Source organism: Lytechinus pictus, chromosome 14, assembly GCF_037042905.1.
Source record: "Lytechinus pictus isolate F3 Inbred chromosome 14, Lp3.0, whole genome shotgun sequence".
Classification (NCBI taxonomy): Eukaryota; Metazoa; Echinodermata; class Echinoidea; order Temnopleuroida; family Toxopneustidae; genus Lytechinus; species Lytechinus pictus.
This window is the reverse complement of record NC_087258.1, coordinates 18,026,858-18,044,441: the sequence shown is the minus strand read 5'-3', so window position 1 is coordinate 18,044,441 and position 17,584 is coordinate 18,026,858. Positions and strand designations below refer to the sequence as shown.

The following is a 17,584-nucleotide window of genomic DNA, read 5'->3' as shown; positions in this document are numbered from 1 at the left end:
TGGTATCTATATCGGTCCACGCCAGAGAGGTGTTGAAACAACATCGGTTTAGTGTTAGGCTGACACCAATACGGCATTAGAGTAACACCAATTAGTGTTAAGCCAATATCGGTTTGATTCTTAACCGGTGATGTTTCAACACATCTCTGGTGTGGACCGATATAGATACCAGGCTGGTGTTAAATTTAACTCCGGCGTTTTTGCAGTGCACCTGTTGATTCATACACAAATCAGCTAACTTTCTCCCAAAACGTATCAGTTACTTCACAAAACATGACATATTTTATTAAAAGGTTACAAGACGAAAAGCGACCTACATTTATTTTAGATAATGCTTCCCCATAAAACAGTATTAATGTCTGGAAATCTATTAATTCGATTCAGCTGTTATGATAGTCTCCTTTCAAAAAGGGATACTTGTTAAATACTTCTCTTATCGAAAATCATTCGTCTGACCTCAATATAATTTCATATTTTATATAATTTTATATTTTATATAATTTCTTTCATAATGTGTTATGTACACTGTTTTTATACGAGTGTTGTGTCATTTTACTTTATTATAATTTATTCTTTGTCAGCTCCTTGTGGTTTGTATCCGTTTTATAATTTATATTTCAATATCTGATACATGTATAAGGAGGGGGAGAAAAGGGGGTAATGAAAGAGGGACGGGTGAGAGAGAAAGAAAGAGAGAGAGAAGAGGAATGCAAAAAAGGGGGCTGATTAGAAAATTATTTGCCTCGTATTTGGAACCCTTGAATAATGAATATTCTTCAAAGAAGCAGACAGGATTTTAAACAGCCCTCGATTTTTTTTCTCAATTTTGGCGGGTTTTCGCCAAAGACCTCCAAGCTGTTCTTTTTCAATTTTGGCGGGCATTTTCAATACATTTACCGTGCTCTTGAATCCTCCATTTACGCCGCGGAACAAAAATTCCTTAATTAATCTGTATCTCCCACGTATTCTTGCTCTGAAGATCTATCAAGTGTATATTTATCATATTTGTTCATTGTGCATTGTTCACCCTGCACGATTCTGAAATTTAACAGACTCTTCTATTTGTAATTGGATTTAAAACAGCACTTTCTTCTTCGAATAGATAGTTCAAGGTCGCCTAATAGGATTAGTACGTGCTTCTGCTCCGTAGTTATCAATTCAGAACATTTTACGATCTTTATGATACTTCCTTGCCTATTAATTGAAAAAAATATAATCTTTGCGATTATGATAACAACGAGAACAATATAATAATGATAATCAACAGATGGCTTTTCTAAGAATGGGTTAAATGACGTGAAAATAATTAAAATCCTCAGACTAGAGAGTATTCAATTGGCATGAAAAGGTTCTTTATGGATTTTTGGGAAATTAATATCATGAAGTTAGAACTGACGGACATTGCTTCCTTGGAGGTTTTCTTTCGTAACCCTTTGGATTAGTCAGATTAAAACTTGAAAAAATCTATCGCTTCACAACGTGATTATTGAGAATCGATGATATTGGTCCATCGACTCTTCGTAACTGGCAAGGGCTAAGCTAAGGGTATCCTTTTTTTGCAAAGATGTGATTTGTATCCAGCCCTTCCTACATTATTTGGGTTTTGAATTCTAATCCGTCCTAAAAAAAAGGTTGATGACCACCATTTAGTTTTCATTTGGAGGGAGGGGGGTCGTGACGTAAATTAAAAGCAATGAGTGGCAAAGTTTAATTTAGAGTTTTGGATGAAAATGGTGATCGTTTTTGTTGATTTGAGGGATATTGGAACAGCTTTGTTAAAAAAAACATAATTATTTTTTCGTAAAAATTGCAGGGTCTTCCTTTAGGACTTTGTCTTATTTTTGTTTCAAATCTGATCTCGTCAGTATTAAGGCTCCCCGCTTCAGAGAGTTGATGATCATTCCCGTGTATTGTTTTAAGTGGGTTTGGGACAGGGCTTTTTATCACAGTATTACTTTTTTTACTTAAATATAAACACCATGAATTTTTTTGCTAAAATGGCAAAGGGTTAATTCCAGTATTTTTGTTTTGCCATTTTCCTATTTTCTTCATTCTTTGGTTATGAATTTTCCAGTATCTCAAAACGACTAAAGAGATTATCTTTATTTTTTCTTGACCGGCGACTGGAGGAGGGTTTACAAACCTTGACACGTTTAACAAATTTTCTGCGGAATTTTATTTTGACAGTAAACTACATGACACTGTATTATAAATACACAATATTACATAAATCCCCCCCCCCTTTTTTTTGCTCGTCACGATATTTTGCCGCAATTTTGTCATATCTCAGAGAGAAGATAAAATGTCGAGAAAAGACGGTGGTCAGAATACCGACCCTGTGTGGGTGTGCGTATATGTGTGTGTGCTTATGTTTGTGTGGAAAGGTTGAATGATAAAGAATGGGATACACGTTTTTATATATTTTAGGGGGAGGGGCGACAGGAAATGAAGGAATAATGTTCTGTTAAAACATCTGTTAATATTGTTTAGTTTTTTTAATAAAAAAAGCAGTTTCCCCATGGAAAATAATCATATAACGTTTTACTAGAAAATATTTGTATAATTTATATGAAATTTGAACTGTAGACCTATTTGATGCAAGTAGGGAAGGTGTATGTGGATAAAAGTACAGCGAAGGCTTAAGAGAATTACTCGCGAAATCCATTTCGACATAGTAATCCATTTGGATATCAAAACAGACTCCGTTCGCAATTCTCTAATATACAGTGCGTCCCACAAAAAACGAAACCGAGATTTAGCAATGATTTATCATAACTTAATCATAAATATAATATACAAATGACCTATCAATGTAAAGCTTAGAATCTCTTCTTTCATTTGAAATTATTAAGACTATTTCTCATTCACGCATGCATGAGTGAGCAAAAACAATTTGAAGAGGGGATATCAAAAAGTCATTTGGCGGGCTGTATCTGGGTTTCAAAAAGAAAACCACATTTTTAGAAAGTTCAATATCTGCTCTTTAATTTGATACCTCAATTACACAAAATGGTCTAGAAATAACAAAGTTCTGGTTATTTGAAATAAGGCTTGAAATTCAATAATTTCATAAAATGAAGAGGATTTTCAGGTTAGCGTTCAAACTCACTCGAACTCCGTTTTGTTGACGATCAGCCATGCATTAAGTCTTTTGTTAACCATGCGATAGCTTCTGTGTGAAACCGGTGAAAACACGTTTATTTAATGAAATTATGGAAATACAAGCATTATTTCAATGGACTGTAACTTTTTTACTCTTTGAACATTTTTTGTGATTAAGGTGATATTGAACTTTTTAGGCATGTGATTTTCTTTTTGAAATTCAGATACCCCCCGCCAAATGAGATTTTGGTATCCTTTCTTCAAATTGTTTTTGCTCACTCATGCGTGAATGAGGAATAATCTAAGGAATATCAGATGAAAGAGGAGATTCTAAGCTTTACATTGGTAGGTCATTTGTCTATTGTATTTGTGATTAAGTTATGATAAATAATCGCTAAATCTCGGGTTCGTTTTTTCTGGGACGCACTGTATAGCGAAATTGACTTAGCTCGTTGATTGTACTGCTTGTTACCGTAATTCTTGCCATGTACGTCAAATAGATTTACCTAATGGCAAAGTTGCTACAATCATAAATATTAATGAAAATAGTGTGCCATATGTCGACTTAGGCTTGATGAGAAGCCGACCCTCCCCCCCCCCCCCAATAAAAAGAGAGACTAAGAACCTCGCCTCTTATCCACGTTAAGCTTCCTATGAATTTGATTTGCATGTACAATATGATATTAAGTGTCCAATTATTTATATTTACCTTTTTAAGGGGGTCCACACTAAATTAATATGTCAATCCGTTAATTTCTTTCTGATCAATATGTCAATCCGTTAATTTCTTTCTGATTATTATTATTATAACTATAATAATAATGATAATGATAATAATACTAATAAAAACATAGTAATATTGATGATATTAATAAGATCATAATTACTATTATTATTTCGATTATTATAATTATTATGTTTGAATTGAAATGAAACAAAGAAATGAAATTAATTTAAGGGGAATCCAACCTTGGTCAAAAACTGTTGTGTCGGAAAAGTTAAAAATAAGAAAGACTAAGAAAAACAGAATGGTGAAATTAGAAAATAAGAAAAAATAAATAAAACAGAATGGGGAAAATTTGAAAGAAATCGGACAAGCAATAAGAAATATACGGCTGCTTTAAAATTAAGATCCCTAAGACTACGTTAATTTCAAATTGGACACTGGGTTTGTAAATTATGACATGGGCAAGGACAACTTTCCCATAGGCCATGTACTTTATTATCAGGATATTGTGGTTTTCTCCTAAGTACCTATAACCCTGGGGCAGTAATTAAAATATAACTCACGTAGCATTTTTTTCATGCCCTCATAATAGAAACATTAAAACTGTTGAAAAAAATAAAATTTTAGCCATTTTATATACATATTGGAGTAAGTAGAAGAGTCTTCATTTCCTTGCATCACTATGACATTAAACATACGGCCAATTTGAAGTCTCCATGGGTACAGTGATTACTGATATTTTTACAACTTTTAACAATTAATAACTTTCTTATTGTTTGTCCGATATTTTTTTCAAACTTTCACTATCAACTTGTCTGATTTTTTTCTTTTTCCTCTACTTGTCTGGTTTTGCTTTTTCCTCGAAAAACAAGTGTTTATTTGGGTTGGATTCCCCTTTAATTCAAATGACTTTCCTTGTTTTATTGTTGATAATAATAATAATAACGAAGTTCTTGTATTGTGTCGTGACGTCCCTATGCGCTTCTCACCTGGGTTGAATGCAGCACAATGTGGATGAATTTTTTGCTGATTACGCCATGATTGGTTCGTCTTCCCATTCTTATTTTAGAAATGGCGATGATAAAAAAACAAAAACTTTTATTTTCCTTTCAGCATAATTTTTCTTTATTTTTTTTCTCAAATATTCCGGTAACTCATTGAAAATTTTAATGAATCAACATCTTCTAGTTATCTATCCTAATGAGATCTGCATGAGATCAGATGTTTGGGTATTTGTAATGATTTCAGAGACGGTGCCGGGTTTTTTTTTTTGACGACCAAATAAAAAAAAAACTGGGAGAAGTGTTATTGTGTACTTGAATCAGACACTCACAAAGGTATCTCATGAACAGCTTTTCTTTTTTTTAAAGTGAACACATCCACCTAGAAAAAATGGTTTGTGCATGTACGTGCGTATTGTGACGACAGTCTGCGTTCGAAGAGCAGGGGTAGATTAAACGGTGGTCACACCCTTTGAGACGAGGGAAGGAATTTTCTCGAAAGGATGGGTTGAGGGAGGGGAGTCAACCCTTTCTAGACAACCGAGGGGGAGGGGTCACAAAAAAGCTGTCGTGAGTAGTTTTCTGAACCAGTCGGGTTTCTTTTAATATTAGATATCAAACTATAATAACATCAGTTATAAGTATATGTGTGTATACACACACACACACTCACACACACACACACATATATATATATATATATATATATACATGTATACACACACACACACACATATATATATATATATTTATACATATGTTTTATTGAATAAATCAAAACAATCATAATTTATACAGTATTTACATTATCATGCCAATGCGAAAGAACATTTCAAAAAGGGGAAAAATAACATAGAAATGAAAAATAAGCAAGTAAGGCAATATATATGTATATATATATATCTATGTTTTATTGAACACATCAAAAGCATCATAAACAATATTTACATAATAATGACAATTCGAGAGAACATTACAAAAAGGGGGAAATAACAGAAATAAATACAAAAAATAAGCAAGTAAGGCAGAGTATTAAAGTATAGATAATTATCAATAAAGAATAATAGAAACATCTGATAATGGTGAGAATATGTAGAGGGGAATACCCAACAAGAAAAACAAGACAACGAGCCGGTCAGACAACTTGACCCCTTCTTAAAAAGAGTTATGACTAACCCAATCGACCACAACTATAGAAAGCAAAGCAAAGCACAGTCATCATCTCAAAATCATATAGTTCCACATGTTTTGTTGCAGATTTATTCATACATAGTTTTCTTGAAAATTCACTGTGTGATCCTCTTTCTGTGAGAAAAATCATGACAGTGGTGGATTTCCATTATAGTTGAGGTCGATCGGATCAATCATAACTCTTTGTAAGACGGGGACAGCAATGAGAAGGTGGAAAAAGCCGAAATCATTCATACCAAAATAAATACTCTACAACCTTTTTCAAGCGTGGAAAATCGCACACGACTTTTTTTCAACTATGAGGACTCAATAAATAATAATTATAATATTATTAATAATAATAATAAAAATAAAAATAATAATAGGCATTTGTATAGCACCATCTATCTAGAAATAATATATTCCGAGGTGCATTGTTTATCATTACTATTACCCCGGCTTTAGCTCGAGCGGCCTTTCAGCGCTCAGTGCATTCAAGAAAGTTATCCTGCCGGGTACCCATTCATCTCACCTGGGTTGAGTGCAGCACAATGTGGATAAATTTCTTGCTGAAGGAATATACGCCATGGCTGGGATTCGAACCCACGACCCTCTGTTTCAAAAGTCATAAGAATGATCAACTGGGCCACAACGCTCCATATACGAGGATCAGATGACAAAGTTGCAATGTCAATGAAAAATCCAGATACGTACAGAAAAAATAAATACTGTCGCCTTAATATAGAAGTTACAAAATACAATATCTTGACAGCCTACGTACGTCGTCTTACACTGGCTCAAACGTTCAGGGTGACAACCCCTCAAGTTTTGTGTAATCTGGGCCCAGTAACATAACAGGCTTAGCGACTTATCGAAGGATTGATCTTTGCGATTGATTGATCATGCACATACAATCAATGCAATCAAATGTAGAAATTAGTCTCATGCACGATCAATCGCTAAGCTTTATGTTAACGGCCCCCTGATGTAAGTTTCTCCATTAAGACAGGGTCACGTATCTTCAAGCCTAGGCCCGTATGACATAAAACTTCGCAATTGATCGTTTGGCAGATCTTAGGATTGACCGTACACATTATCGTACAAATTAGTCCCATGCCCGTCGATCGCTAAGCTTTATGTTACACGCCCCAGCGGCCACTGCAATAAGCCAGTTCGTAGTTCCTTTCTGCGCATGATCAAAAGATTCTACGCATGATCAGAGGAAGGTCATTTGTACTAAAGTGACATGGTGGTTTAAAATCTAATGAGATAAGCACCAACTTTGAGGTCTCGATTATTCATATAATCTTTTGAATTGTGATTTTCATTTACATCCACAAAAAAACAACAATGCGTCCACGAACGACTGGTATTTCACAGTTTGCCAAGTACATTGTGCAACATGCTATGGTATGCATTCAAAGTAGGAATGCAACAAATACCTTCATAAAGTGTTTATTGGTGTGCAATTCTAGTCACCTGGTCTATTCAATTATTTCATCCTGCTATGTAAGGCAAGCTTACATAATATCTTGCATTGAAATCTGCCTATCATAATGGAAGAAATGAAAGGTCATTTGACCAAAATTGTCCTTGAGGTAACTACGAACTGGTCTATTCGTTTCTTTCAATCGTGTATAAAACAAATAAATAATTTAATATTAGGCATATAAAATTTCGCACAACTCTCACACAATTATACTGATTGGAAAGAGAAATTCAATTGAATTGAAGCGAAAGTCATACCCTTAACCAGTAAGGTCGGTGCAAACATGTACACGATTTGTAGCTTTTTGCCACCTGAAACGACATAAGAACATCCACCAAATGAAAAAAAGACTCCTTTATATTCACTTGTTTGATTTTGACAACTTTTTAAACTACTTGCATTGTAGTTTAACTTTGGTTAATATACATCACTTACTTTCTTTAAATTTCTTTAAAGATTACAAGAACATTCTTACTGGTATACTTAGGAAAAGATAAAAAAAAATTGTAATCAGTTTCAATTATTCAAAAAATGATATACAAAATACCTGGAAAATAATTAAGTATGTTTTGCATGGTAATTTAAAAAATCTATTGTTTCAAAAATAAATGTTGATGGCGAAATTATAGAAAATCCACTTACTTTGGCCAACAATTTCAATGATTATTTTTCCAGTATAGACCCAAATCTTGCCGGACTCATTCCAGACTCTACAAAACACTTTCCTAATTTTCTTCATGACCCCAACCCAAATTCAATATATTTTTCTCCTACAGATGAGGCAGAAATTGCGGATATAATTCATGGCTTAAAAAATAAGCAAAGCTCGGGGCATGATGGCATCAATAATATTTTGTTAAAAAAGAATTGTAATATTGTTAAACCCTAGGCATTTATCTATAATTTATGTATGTCTACTGGGATTGTTCCTTCATCGCTGAAACTAGCTTGAGTTATACCTGTATTTAAAAAAGGTGACAGTACTACGTTAGGTAATTATAGACCCATATCACTGCTGACCTGTTTGTCTAAAGTACTTGAAAAATTGATATTTGTTCGTACGACGAAATTCTTTAATTTGCATGATTTATTTTATCCCTTGCAATTTGGTTTTCGTGAAAATCATAATACTACACATGCATTATTAACAGTAGTTGATAAGATTGCCAGCGGAATCGACAAGTTTCAACATACTGTTGGGGTGTTCCTGGACTTCTCCAAGGCTTTTGATACCATTAATCATGAAATTTTATTACACAAACTTAATTACTATGGAGTCAGGGGAATAGCCTTGGAGTGGTTCAGGAACTACCTAGACAATAGAAAACAATTTGTCTCTGTCGAAAATTTTAACTCCCCGACACAAAACTTGTTACTTGTGGGGTTCCGCAAGGCTCTATTTTGGGTCCCCTAATTTTTCTTATATACATAAATGATTTTTGTAAGTCCTCCAATAATTTATCCTTTATTCTGTTTGCTGATGATTCTAATATTTTTTTCTCCCATAAGGATCCACGCCATTTGCTTGCCACCATTAATCACGAACTAGTACATGTTTCTGAATGGATCAAAGCTAATAAACTATCCCTGAATCTCAAAAAAACAAATTGTATGCTCTTTAGTAATATCATAGATGAACTTCCAGGTAATTTTTTTTCGAAAATACTAATTTACAAAAAGAGTCGGCAGTACTAAATTTCTTGGGGTAACTATTGATAATAATCTTTCCTGGAAAGAACACGTAGATCACATTTGCAAAATTATTTCGAGAAATATTGGTATTATAAACAAAGTAAAATTTTTCTTTCCCACTCATACTATTTAATTTGTATTCAACTTTGATCCTGCCTTATTTAAACTACGGTACAAAAACATGGGGGAATTGTGCTGACTGCCTCCTGAACAGAATTTTACTTTTGCAGGAAAAGGCTATTCGTATTATTTGTCATGCAGATTTTCGTTCACACACCGACGAACTTTTCTATAAATATTATATTTTGTAGATTGGTGACTTGTATCGATACAATCTCGGAAAACTTATGTATAGTTTAGATAATAATGAACTTCCAAATATTTTTTATTCCATGTTTACTAAAAATGTCGATATTCATCATTATCCTACTAGGTCCGCCGGGCTCTTTCATCCACCAAGAGCTAGAACCATCCTTTTGAATAAAACATTTATTTTTACAGGTATCAAACTTTGGAACTCCCTTATAGCATCATTACGTAACAAACCAACACATTTAAGTTTCAGTAGAGGGTTAAAGAAAATTCTTATCCTTGGGTATAAACCCCAGAACTCAAACGTTTCTGTGTAAGCAGCTACCACCTCTTTTGTTCTTCTTCCCTTCTTATTTTCTTCCTTCTTCTCTTCCCCCTCTCTCACATTTCTTTTTCCTCTCTCTCTCTTCCTATCACCTTAATGTCTAGTTCTATTGTTTTTCCAATCTTCCTGTTTGTCTATGTTTGTAGTGTGTTTTGTTTTGTTTCTTTTCGTTTTCGCTGTCTTGTCCTGTTCTGTCCTGTTTTGTTTTTGTTTGTGTGTGTGTGTGTGCCTTTTTTGTTTTGTTTTTAGTTTTCGTCCTGTCTTGTCCAAGAGATTGTCTGTTCACACACTCCTGAACTCAGGTTTGTTTGTTTTTATACAGCAGGGGTATGATATATATTTTTTGTTAATTGTAACATAGTGAGTAGGCATAAAAAGCTTGACCCCACTAGTATTCTTTTTCATTGTACAAATCTTTTTAATTTACGATTGAAATTTCATTGATCAAAGATATACCTTAATTAACTATTCATTGCAGGGATCTCATACTAACAAGCTTTGCTTTCCAGTGGGTTCTCTTTTTTCATTTCTGTATATTATATTTTTTGTGTTTTGCTTTACATTCTAACTTTGTTAAATTTTGGAATGAAAAAGAATAAATGCAATCAATCAATCTTTCGCGATTGTGAGACAACTTCCTTAAATCTCGCAATTCATTACTGTCAATATTATTTTGGGCCTTTTCACACCTGAATCTTAAATCATCATTGCAATGATGACAGCAATTTGTCTCTAGAAACATCGGACCTTTCACATGGAAAATTCGTACCGTAATTTGAGTGAAACTTAACTGGAACTCACCTCCAGAGTAGAATTTGAATTCGTGATCATGGCGATTGTGATTAGCGTTCGTGATTCTAGTTTGTTTTCATACGTGCAAAAAAAAAAAATCGTCATTAGCCTTATTTTTCACTGGATTCATCATTCAAATTACGATTTTTGTTTACCATGGGAAAGGGCGGTTTGATACATGAAATACAGACTCGGACTCTCCAATTATAATGCTCAGCCTCCCATAATGTCTGGCTGCCACTTAACACGATTTCGGTAATTTTATGACAATATATCCTGGCTCTTTACAAATGCAGATGTTTTATGAGGCCGCCATCACTTTTAAGCCTTACCGCTCACGATGGCGGTCTTCTGCGTTCATTAATTATTATTATTTTATATTGACAAGTAAAATTTATGCTCCTATCGTTATTTTGGATTCAATATGTATTATAACTATATTGTTTATATCATGGATTATTTTTTGTATATTGTATTTGGAAACAAATTTTATATAACGTATTGTATTAATTTGAACTCAGTTGTAAAAACAAACAAACGAACAAGATGTATGACAAAGGGGGGGGGGGAGAAGAGCAAACCCAAAGCTACATCATACATACAAAGTAGGTTTAGTCCTTCAACCCTTCTCAGCCACTGTTATTAGTGAATTTCCTTCGAAGTTTCTTGATATAATCCGCGCAAAGTCGTCGGAATCGCTTGTTGACCAAACTATAAACGAAAGGATTGACAGCGTGGTTGATGAGGAAGAGGTACTCGAAACAGCGGATTGTGATCAGCAGAGCGGGATGGACCTGCGAGAGTTGTTGATATTGCGCCGAAGGGATGGCTTTGATGATGATGTTCGGCAACCAAGACACGATGAAGACAGCCGTCGACAGGATCAGCATTTTCGTCGTCTTGTTCCTCATCGCATCCGCCACGGCAACCGCATTGTTGTTCGCTGGTCGGGCTGTTTCCTCAGGGAAAGACCGAAGGGATGGGGTGTGTATTCTCGGAACGGCAAGGTTGAAATCACGAGGAGGTCGCGCGAAAGAAGACCCTGAAACCAGAACGACCTCACTGGATCTGTAGGTTGAACTGCCTCCCCCTGAAACTTTGTCCGATATCGTCGGGATACTATGATCATTCTTCGGCGGTGCTACATCAGGAGAGGGGTCATATCTCGGTGCGGGTGCCACACGGGCCCGGGAACGAACGCGGCGCCGAAGTATAACGCACATCTGCAGGTACAAGATGGTCAGGACAGCGGCGGACAGGAGAAAGGCGAAGACAATGATGCCGTAGAGGCCTTCTGTAAGCCACCGATTAGCCGTTACCGTGCAATGAGATACCGATGGTCCGTGGCGACGGATTCCAAACACAAAGACGGAAGGCACGCTACAGATAAATGCAATAACGAAGCATGCTACACATACCTTAAAGGACCGATGAAGATCGATAAAGGTCTTGAGAGGGTAACACACCGCGAAGTAGCGATCAAAGGCCACGGCGTTCGAGATGAACATAGAGGTGAAGACGCTAATGAAGTTGGTGAAGATGTGGATTTTGCACAAAATGGGGGACTGCTGGTCGTTGAACGTTAACCAGAAGTGAATGCCGAATGGTAGGAGACAGCACGCGAGGAGGTCGGCGATGGCGAGAGCGATGATGAGGACGTGGACGCTCTTCTTGGTGGTGCGATTTGCTGTCACGAGCGCGATGAGGATGTTACCAGGTATCCCCACCACCATCAGCACCACGTAGAAGGTCACCAAGACGCCCATGTAAGGCTCCATCTCATGAGTCAACGGGATTTGAATGAACGTCGACAAACTTAGATGCTAGGAATGACCTATACATCACCTATTATTTAATATCACAAATCCCTGAACACAGACTTCAAACTGCTTTAAAACATATCAAATCAACAAAGTAGGCCTATAGAACGTAGATCTGTTGCCTTTATAATTGCTCTCCGGGAGAAGCCGAATGAGACTGAGCCTCATTATTTTACAACCATCGCTGATATACCCGGAGCAATTATGCGCGCGGCATGAGACAAACAAGCTCTCGGAGCGTCAACAACAAAAAAAAAGCTTCAGTTGGGTTCGTTGTTTCAAGGAGCGGCAAGATATTCTTTAACACGTGATTTAATCACATACATGAACAACATCTATATAGACTAAAAGGCACACAGAGGGGGGTGGAGCAAGAAAGATTCTCTTAAGATGATTATTCTGCTATTCACTACTTGAAAATGGCACTCACGGTTTATTAAAATGTTATACTTTCAATTCAAATATAATTGTGCTACCTTAGAAACCGGTGGTAATGAGAAAATTGATTCTAATGCGCCTTGGGATAAAAAAGATAATCATTAAAATGTAATCAACAAGACCAAAGACCCAATCATTATTTACCGCACGTTGTGGATTTGCGAATTTTTATTTATGCCCGAATCTAATTCCTTCTTTTGAAATTTATCACTTTCTTGCGATATACAACGTTTTTCATATTTTCAAAGTAAACTTAAACGATGTGTGGGGAACTGACTACCTCCTCTGTATTTTGCAATGCAATATATAGCAGCAATGTTGACTTTGTGACATTAAAGAAATCAATCATCTTTTTATTTACTCTATGAATGTACGATTTAAAAAATCAGGATAACAAGGGCCAAAAATGTGGATAACCCGTCGACTGGTCGCAATGCCCATCCTATTGGCCATGGAAAATTTGGTGCCCTTTTCATTTTCATCATTTGTTCTAAATAAAGCAATGTACCCAATAACAAAGAGGCCTTATCCTAAAATATGATTGCCAATTTAACATTGGATGTTGACGACGCAGCCGACGCCGTCCTCGTTTCCGGAAAAAAAAACGGCGCCTATATTCTGCTATGCTGGCGAGGCATCATGCAGCATTGGTTGACAAGATATATTTTGTGCAAATCCAAAATTCTGTGTTTCTTTTTAAGCTCTATTAGGAAATTAATAAGAGTCTTTTGAAAAATGAAAAGCCTTTTACGATTTAAAAAATTAACATAAATTGGTATACTTTACAAACTTTATGCAGAATTATGAAAATACTGTCTTGTAAATTCTGAATCCAAATAGTGTATCTAAAAAGCTGGGGGTGTTTCACAATGCTGTTCGTAAGTTAAGAACTACTTTATGAATAACTGGTGAACCTTTCTTACGCGCTCAACCATCTCCAATTAATATTTTTGTTAATACCATCACCACAAGAAAGGTTCACCAGTCGTAACTTAAAGTCGCTCTTAACCACCAAGTCACCGCGTAAAACCGGCGCACACGATGGGATTAGTTGCGATCCGAATTTCAAAGAAATTGCAATAACACTTGATATGAACATTCCAACCAATAAAACCTTAGCAATCAGAATTCAGAAGACTACTGAAATCGGAATTCAATCATGTTCGAGCCTCCCTTTAAGTATAAAATCAAATTAATTCCAAATCGCAATGACGTCATCATCGTCTGCGACTTGAAGCCGATTTTGACTATACTCCGAACACAGGGCTTGCTTGCCGCAAGCAATATTATTCCTAACATTATGCCGAACTGCAAATAAAATAATTCTGCTTCTTGGAAATGTCACATTTAATGCAAAATGCGATTTGTTACAAAATCGCGTCGCATAAGATCCCACAGTGTGAGACGGGCGCTTAAAGACCACCGCACACCTTAAGGGGCTTTCACAATTGCTCGTACGATCGTTTGCGATCATTTGGTCACAATACATGCATATGTTGCACAGAATCGCAACGGTTGTAAGCAGTCGCACTACCAATTGTGAAAGGGGCTTGGCGACTGGTCCACGACCCGATTTTGGAACACATTGCATTTTGCTCGTTTTCTGAAAATGTGAATGAAAAGTATCTTTTTATTTGAGGTTCAAATTAAATGAAAGATTATTATAACAATTTTGGGTAATTGCAAGCCTCTATTTTGGAGTAAAGGCCAAGTTAATCTTCAAATCGTAACCAATCGTACGGTTGCTACGACGTCATTACGACTAGACATGAGATTCACTTTTATTTTAATAAGGGCGATATTATAGCCACTGATTTGAACAGTTATTAGTTGTCATAAAGTTTGACCTGAAAATCGAAAATACTGAACAGTTTTTGTAAACATAACATGGTGCATATACCAAGATATGCGATCGCGAAGCGCGAGCGATATTTTCCAATATACTGACATGAAAAGGGGCCTGTTAAGGACTGTCTGCAGTGACTTATGAAGAGGATACTGCCCCCCCCCCCCCCGAACTACATCTTCTGTCTTGTGGTGTGTAGGCAACCAGTCAGAAAATGACTATTTTTGTCACTGCTTTAATTTGAAGCCTTCTTTGAGAGGATGAAAAGCTTCTTTCCCTTCATCTCTTTTTTTCTATTTTACTTTCTTTTTTTCCTTCTCATTGTTTCCCCATTTTTTTCTCCTTTTGTTTTCTTTACTGTTAATCTTTCATTTTTCTTTGTCTGATGATTTTGATTAAATTTTCAGCGCTTTGCTCTGTGATTTTTATTCTATTTATTTAGATATACATATCTCCAGCCTAGAACATCCCTTTAATCATATACACACTAGGAGATAAAGATTCAAGTGTACACCCTAAACGAAACACCGACACCACCTTTTAAGGTGTAATATGGCACATTGAGAGGCAAGATATGGTGTATTGGGCAAAATTTATAAAAAGCGAAGCGAGCGAGCAAAAATATATATAGACATTTTAGTATAAGAAATCCGATTTTGTGATATATAATTATTGACATAATATTCATAAAACCATACAATATTTCACCCTTCTCTCTTTCATTATCTCTTTTTTTTTTGGGGGGGGGGGAGTCGTGAAAAAAAAAATGGGATTGCCAGCGCCCCGAGACCCCCATCTGTATGGCACTGAATGGGATCAATGACAATGGCGAAGAGTTAGGGAAATGGAAAGTAAGTAGACCAAACCTAGCTGTATATAGACCATGATATAATTTGATATAATATTGGGCGCATCAGGAGGAAAACGGATTCTAGATATTTAACTTTTTAATGAAAAAAAAAATAGGACGGGGCGGGGAGATGGCTGTTTTCCCATGCATACAGGGATGCCATAATCTATAGGTGAAAGCTTCTGTCTTGCAATTATAGCTTCCGCATCAGACGTATTGCTGACGGTTTCACCGAACAGCATCAGACTCGTTATGACGAAGATAATTTTTGGTTCAGAATAATGTAAAGATAAAGATTAGGGTTTCTTTAGTTTTGGAAGTTAGGTTTTATGTTTGGCTTAACGTGCAGATTTTCCATCGAATCAATTGTCGCGTTTAATCACCCATTTCTTAGCTATCCATCCCATACATGGTGGATGTAGCATTAAGTAAGTACGGTAACCATGACAACTATTACAATATCTGAGTCTTATACCTTTCATAATGGTATCATGTGGGTAATGATTATGACGCCGACAGAAGGATAAAGGGAATGGGTATTTTTTTTTAAGTTAATGGTAGTGGGTAATGTAAAGAATGGAGATGGATGTGGTAATGAAACCATTAAAGGGGAATCCAGCCTTGGTCATAAAATGTAATGTTGGAATGGAAAAAATCTATAAGACAGAATGGTGAAAGAAATTTGAGATCCCTAAGACTATGTAGATTTCAAATTGGCAATTGGCATGGTTCAGTAAATTATGACAAGGGGCAAGGATAACTTTCCCATATGCCATGTACCTAATTATCAGGGATTTGTGGTTTTATCTTAAAGGGGTGAGCTGAGCTGTTAATATTTATATCTAAATAAATAGAGTAAAATTCACAAATCAAAATGCTGAAGATTTTATCAAAATCGGATAACTAATAACGAAGTTATTGAATTTTAAAGTTTATCAATATTTTGTGAAAACAGTTATATGTAAAACGGAACAACAGTTTCGTCTGACGTTTCAAATCTGATAAAAAATTGCAAATATGTCGTTTGCCCAGAGTCCAGGACGAAACTGCCGTTTCGATTCAACAACCCTCAACAAAGACCTCATTGTCACGAAGGGCATTTGACAATGCGTTCTCAGTGTTCCCGAAAGCGTTCTGCATCGCGGTTGAAAAAAAAGAGACATGATTAAACAAAAATAAATGATACTCTAGAAGCAATGAACATAAATGTTCAAACTTGAATTGAAGAAAATTTGAAGGGCTTTATTCAACGTCCAATCAAGGCATACACCAAAAGCATTTTTCCAATTTGAATTTTAATTGGCATCATAACTACAAAATTACGTACAAACATCAAATAATTACAAAACTGTCAGTGATTCTATTGACTAGTCTGACAGTTCCACCTTAAACATGGTTAAAAAATGGAGAAAACAAATTATTCTTACCAGAAAGACATACATAACAGACAATTTCAGCCAGGGATATTTTGCAAAGGCAATACACAAAACTTGCAATAGAATGTTGACATATTTTCCTATCTACATGAAGTTTGTTTGCATTTATTGCAGCAGTATCACTCAATAATTGTGTACTGTGTATTCTCTTCATTGAACTCGACCTCTAGTCTGCTTTAGCATGGCTACGTAATTAGGCACTCAAGCATTCAAAGAATTCCTTCCTAACGGGTACCCATTTACTACACCAGAGTTGAGAGTGGTTAATTAACGGATATAAACGCCTTGCCAAAGATTGAAAGTGCTTTGGTGGAATTTGAACCCAGGACCTATTGGTTTACAGTGTGGAGAAATGGCAATAGTAAAGTGATAATTCATGTACAGAATATGCACTAAAACATGTGGCTATGTCAGATTGGGCTTGCTTATCTGTCCTGCATATTTTATGCGTAGCATGTTCTTCACAAGCCTTGTACTAGATTGTTCATATTTTTATACAAATTAATTACATAACTAGTTATTAGTTATCATTTTGTCACTATTTTGATATAGCTTCGTATATCATTCACACTTTGCTTGTAAAC

At 35.7% G+C, this 17,584-nt stretch overlaps 1 protein-coding gene across 1 annotated transcript; it reads right to left on the bottom strand.

The window, feature by feature from the left end:
• Positions 1–8,797: 8,797 nt before the first annotated feature.
• On the bottom strand, positions 8,798–12,586 carry LOC129276162 (5-hydroxytryptamine receptor 2B-like). The gene has a single exon (XM_064109442.1). The coding sequence runs from the start codon at positions 12,386–12,388 to the stop codon at positions 11,240–11,242; it is 1,149 nt and encodes a 382-aa protein (XP_063965512.1). The 5' UTR covers positions 12,389–12,586; the 3' UTR covers positions 8,798–11,239.
• Positions 12,587–17,584: the final 4,998 nt, after the last annotated feature.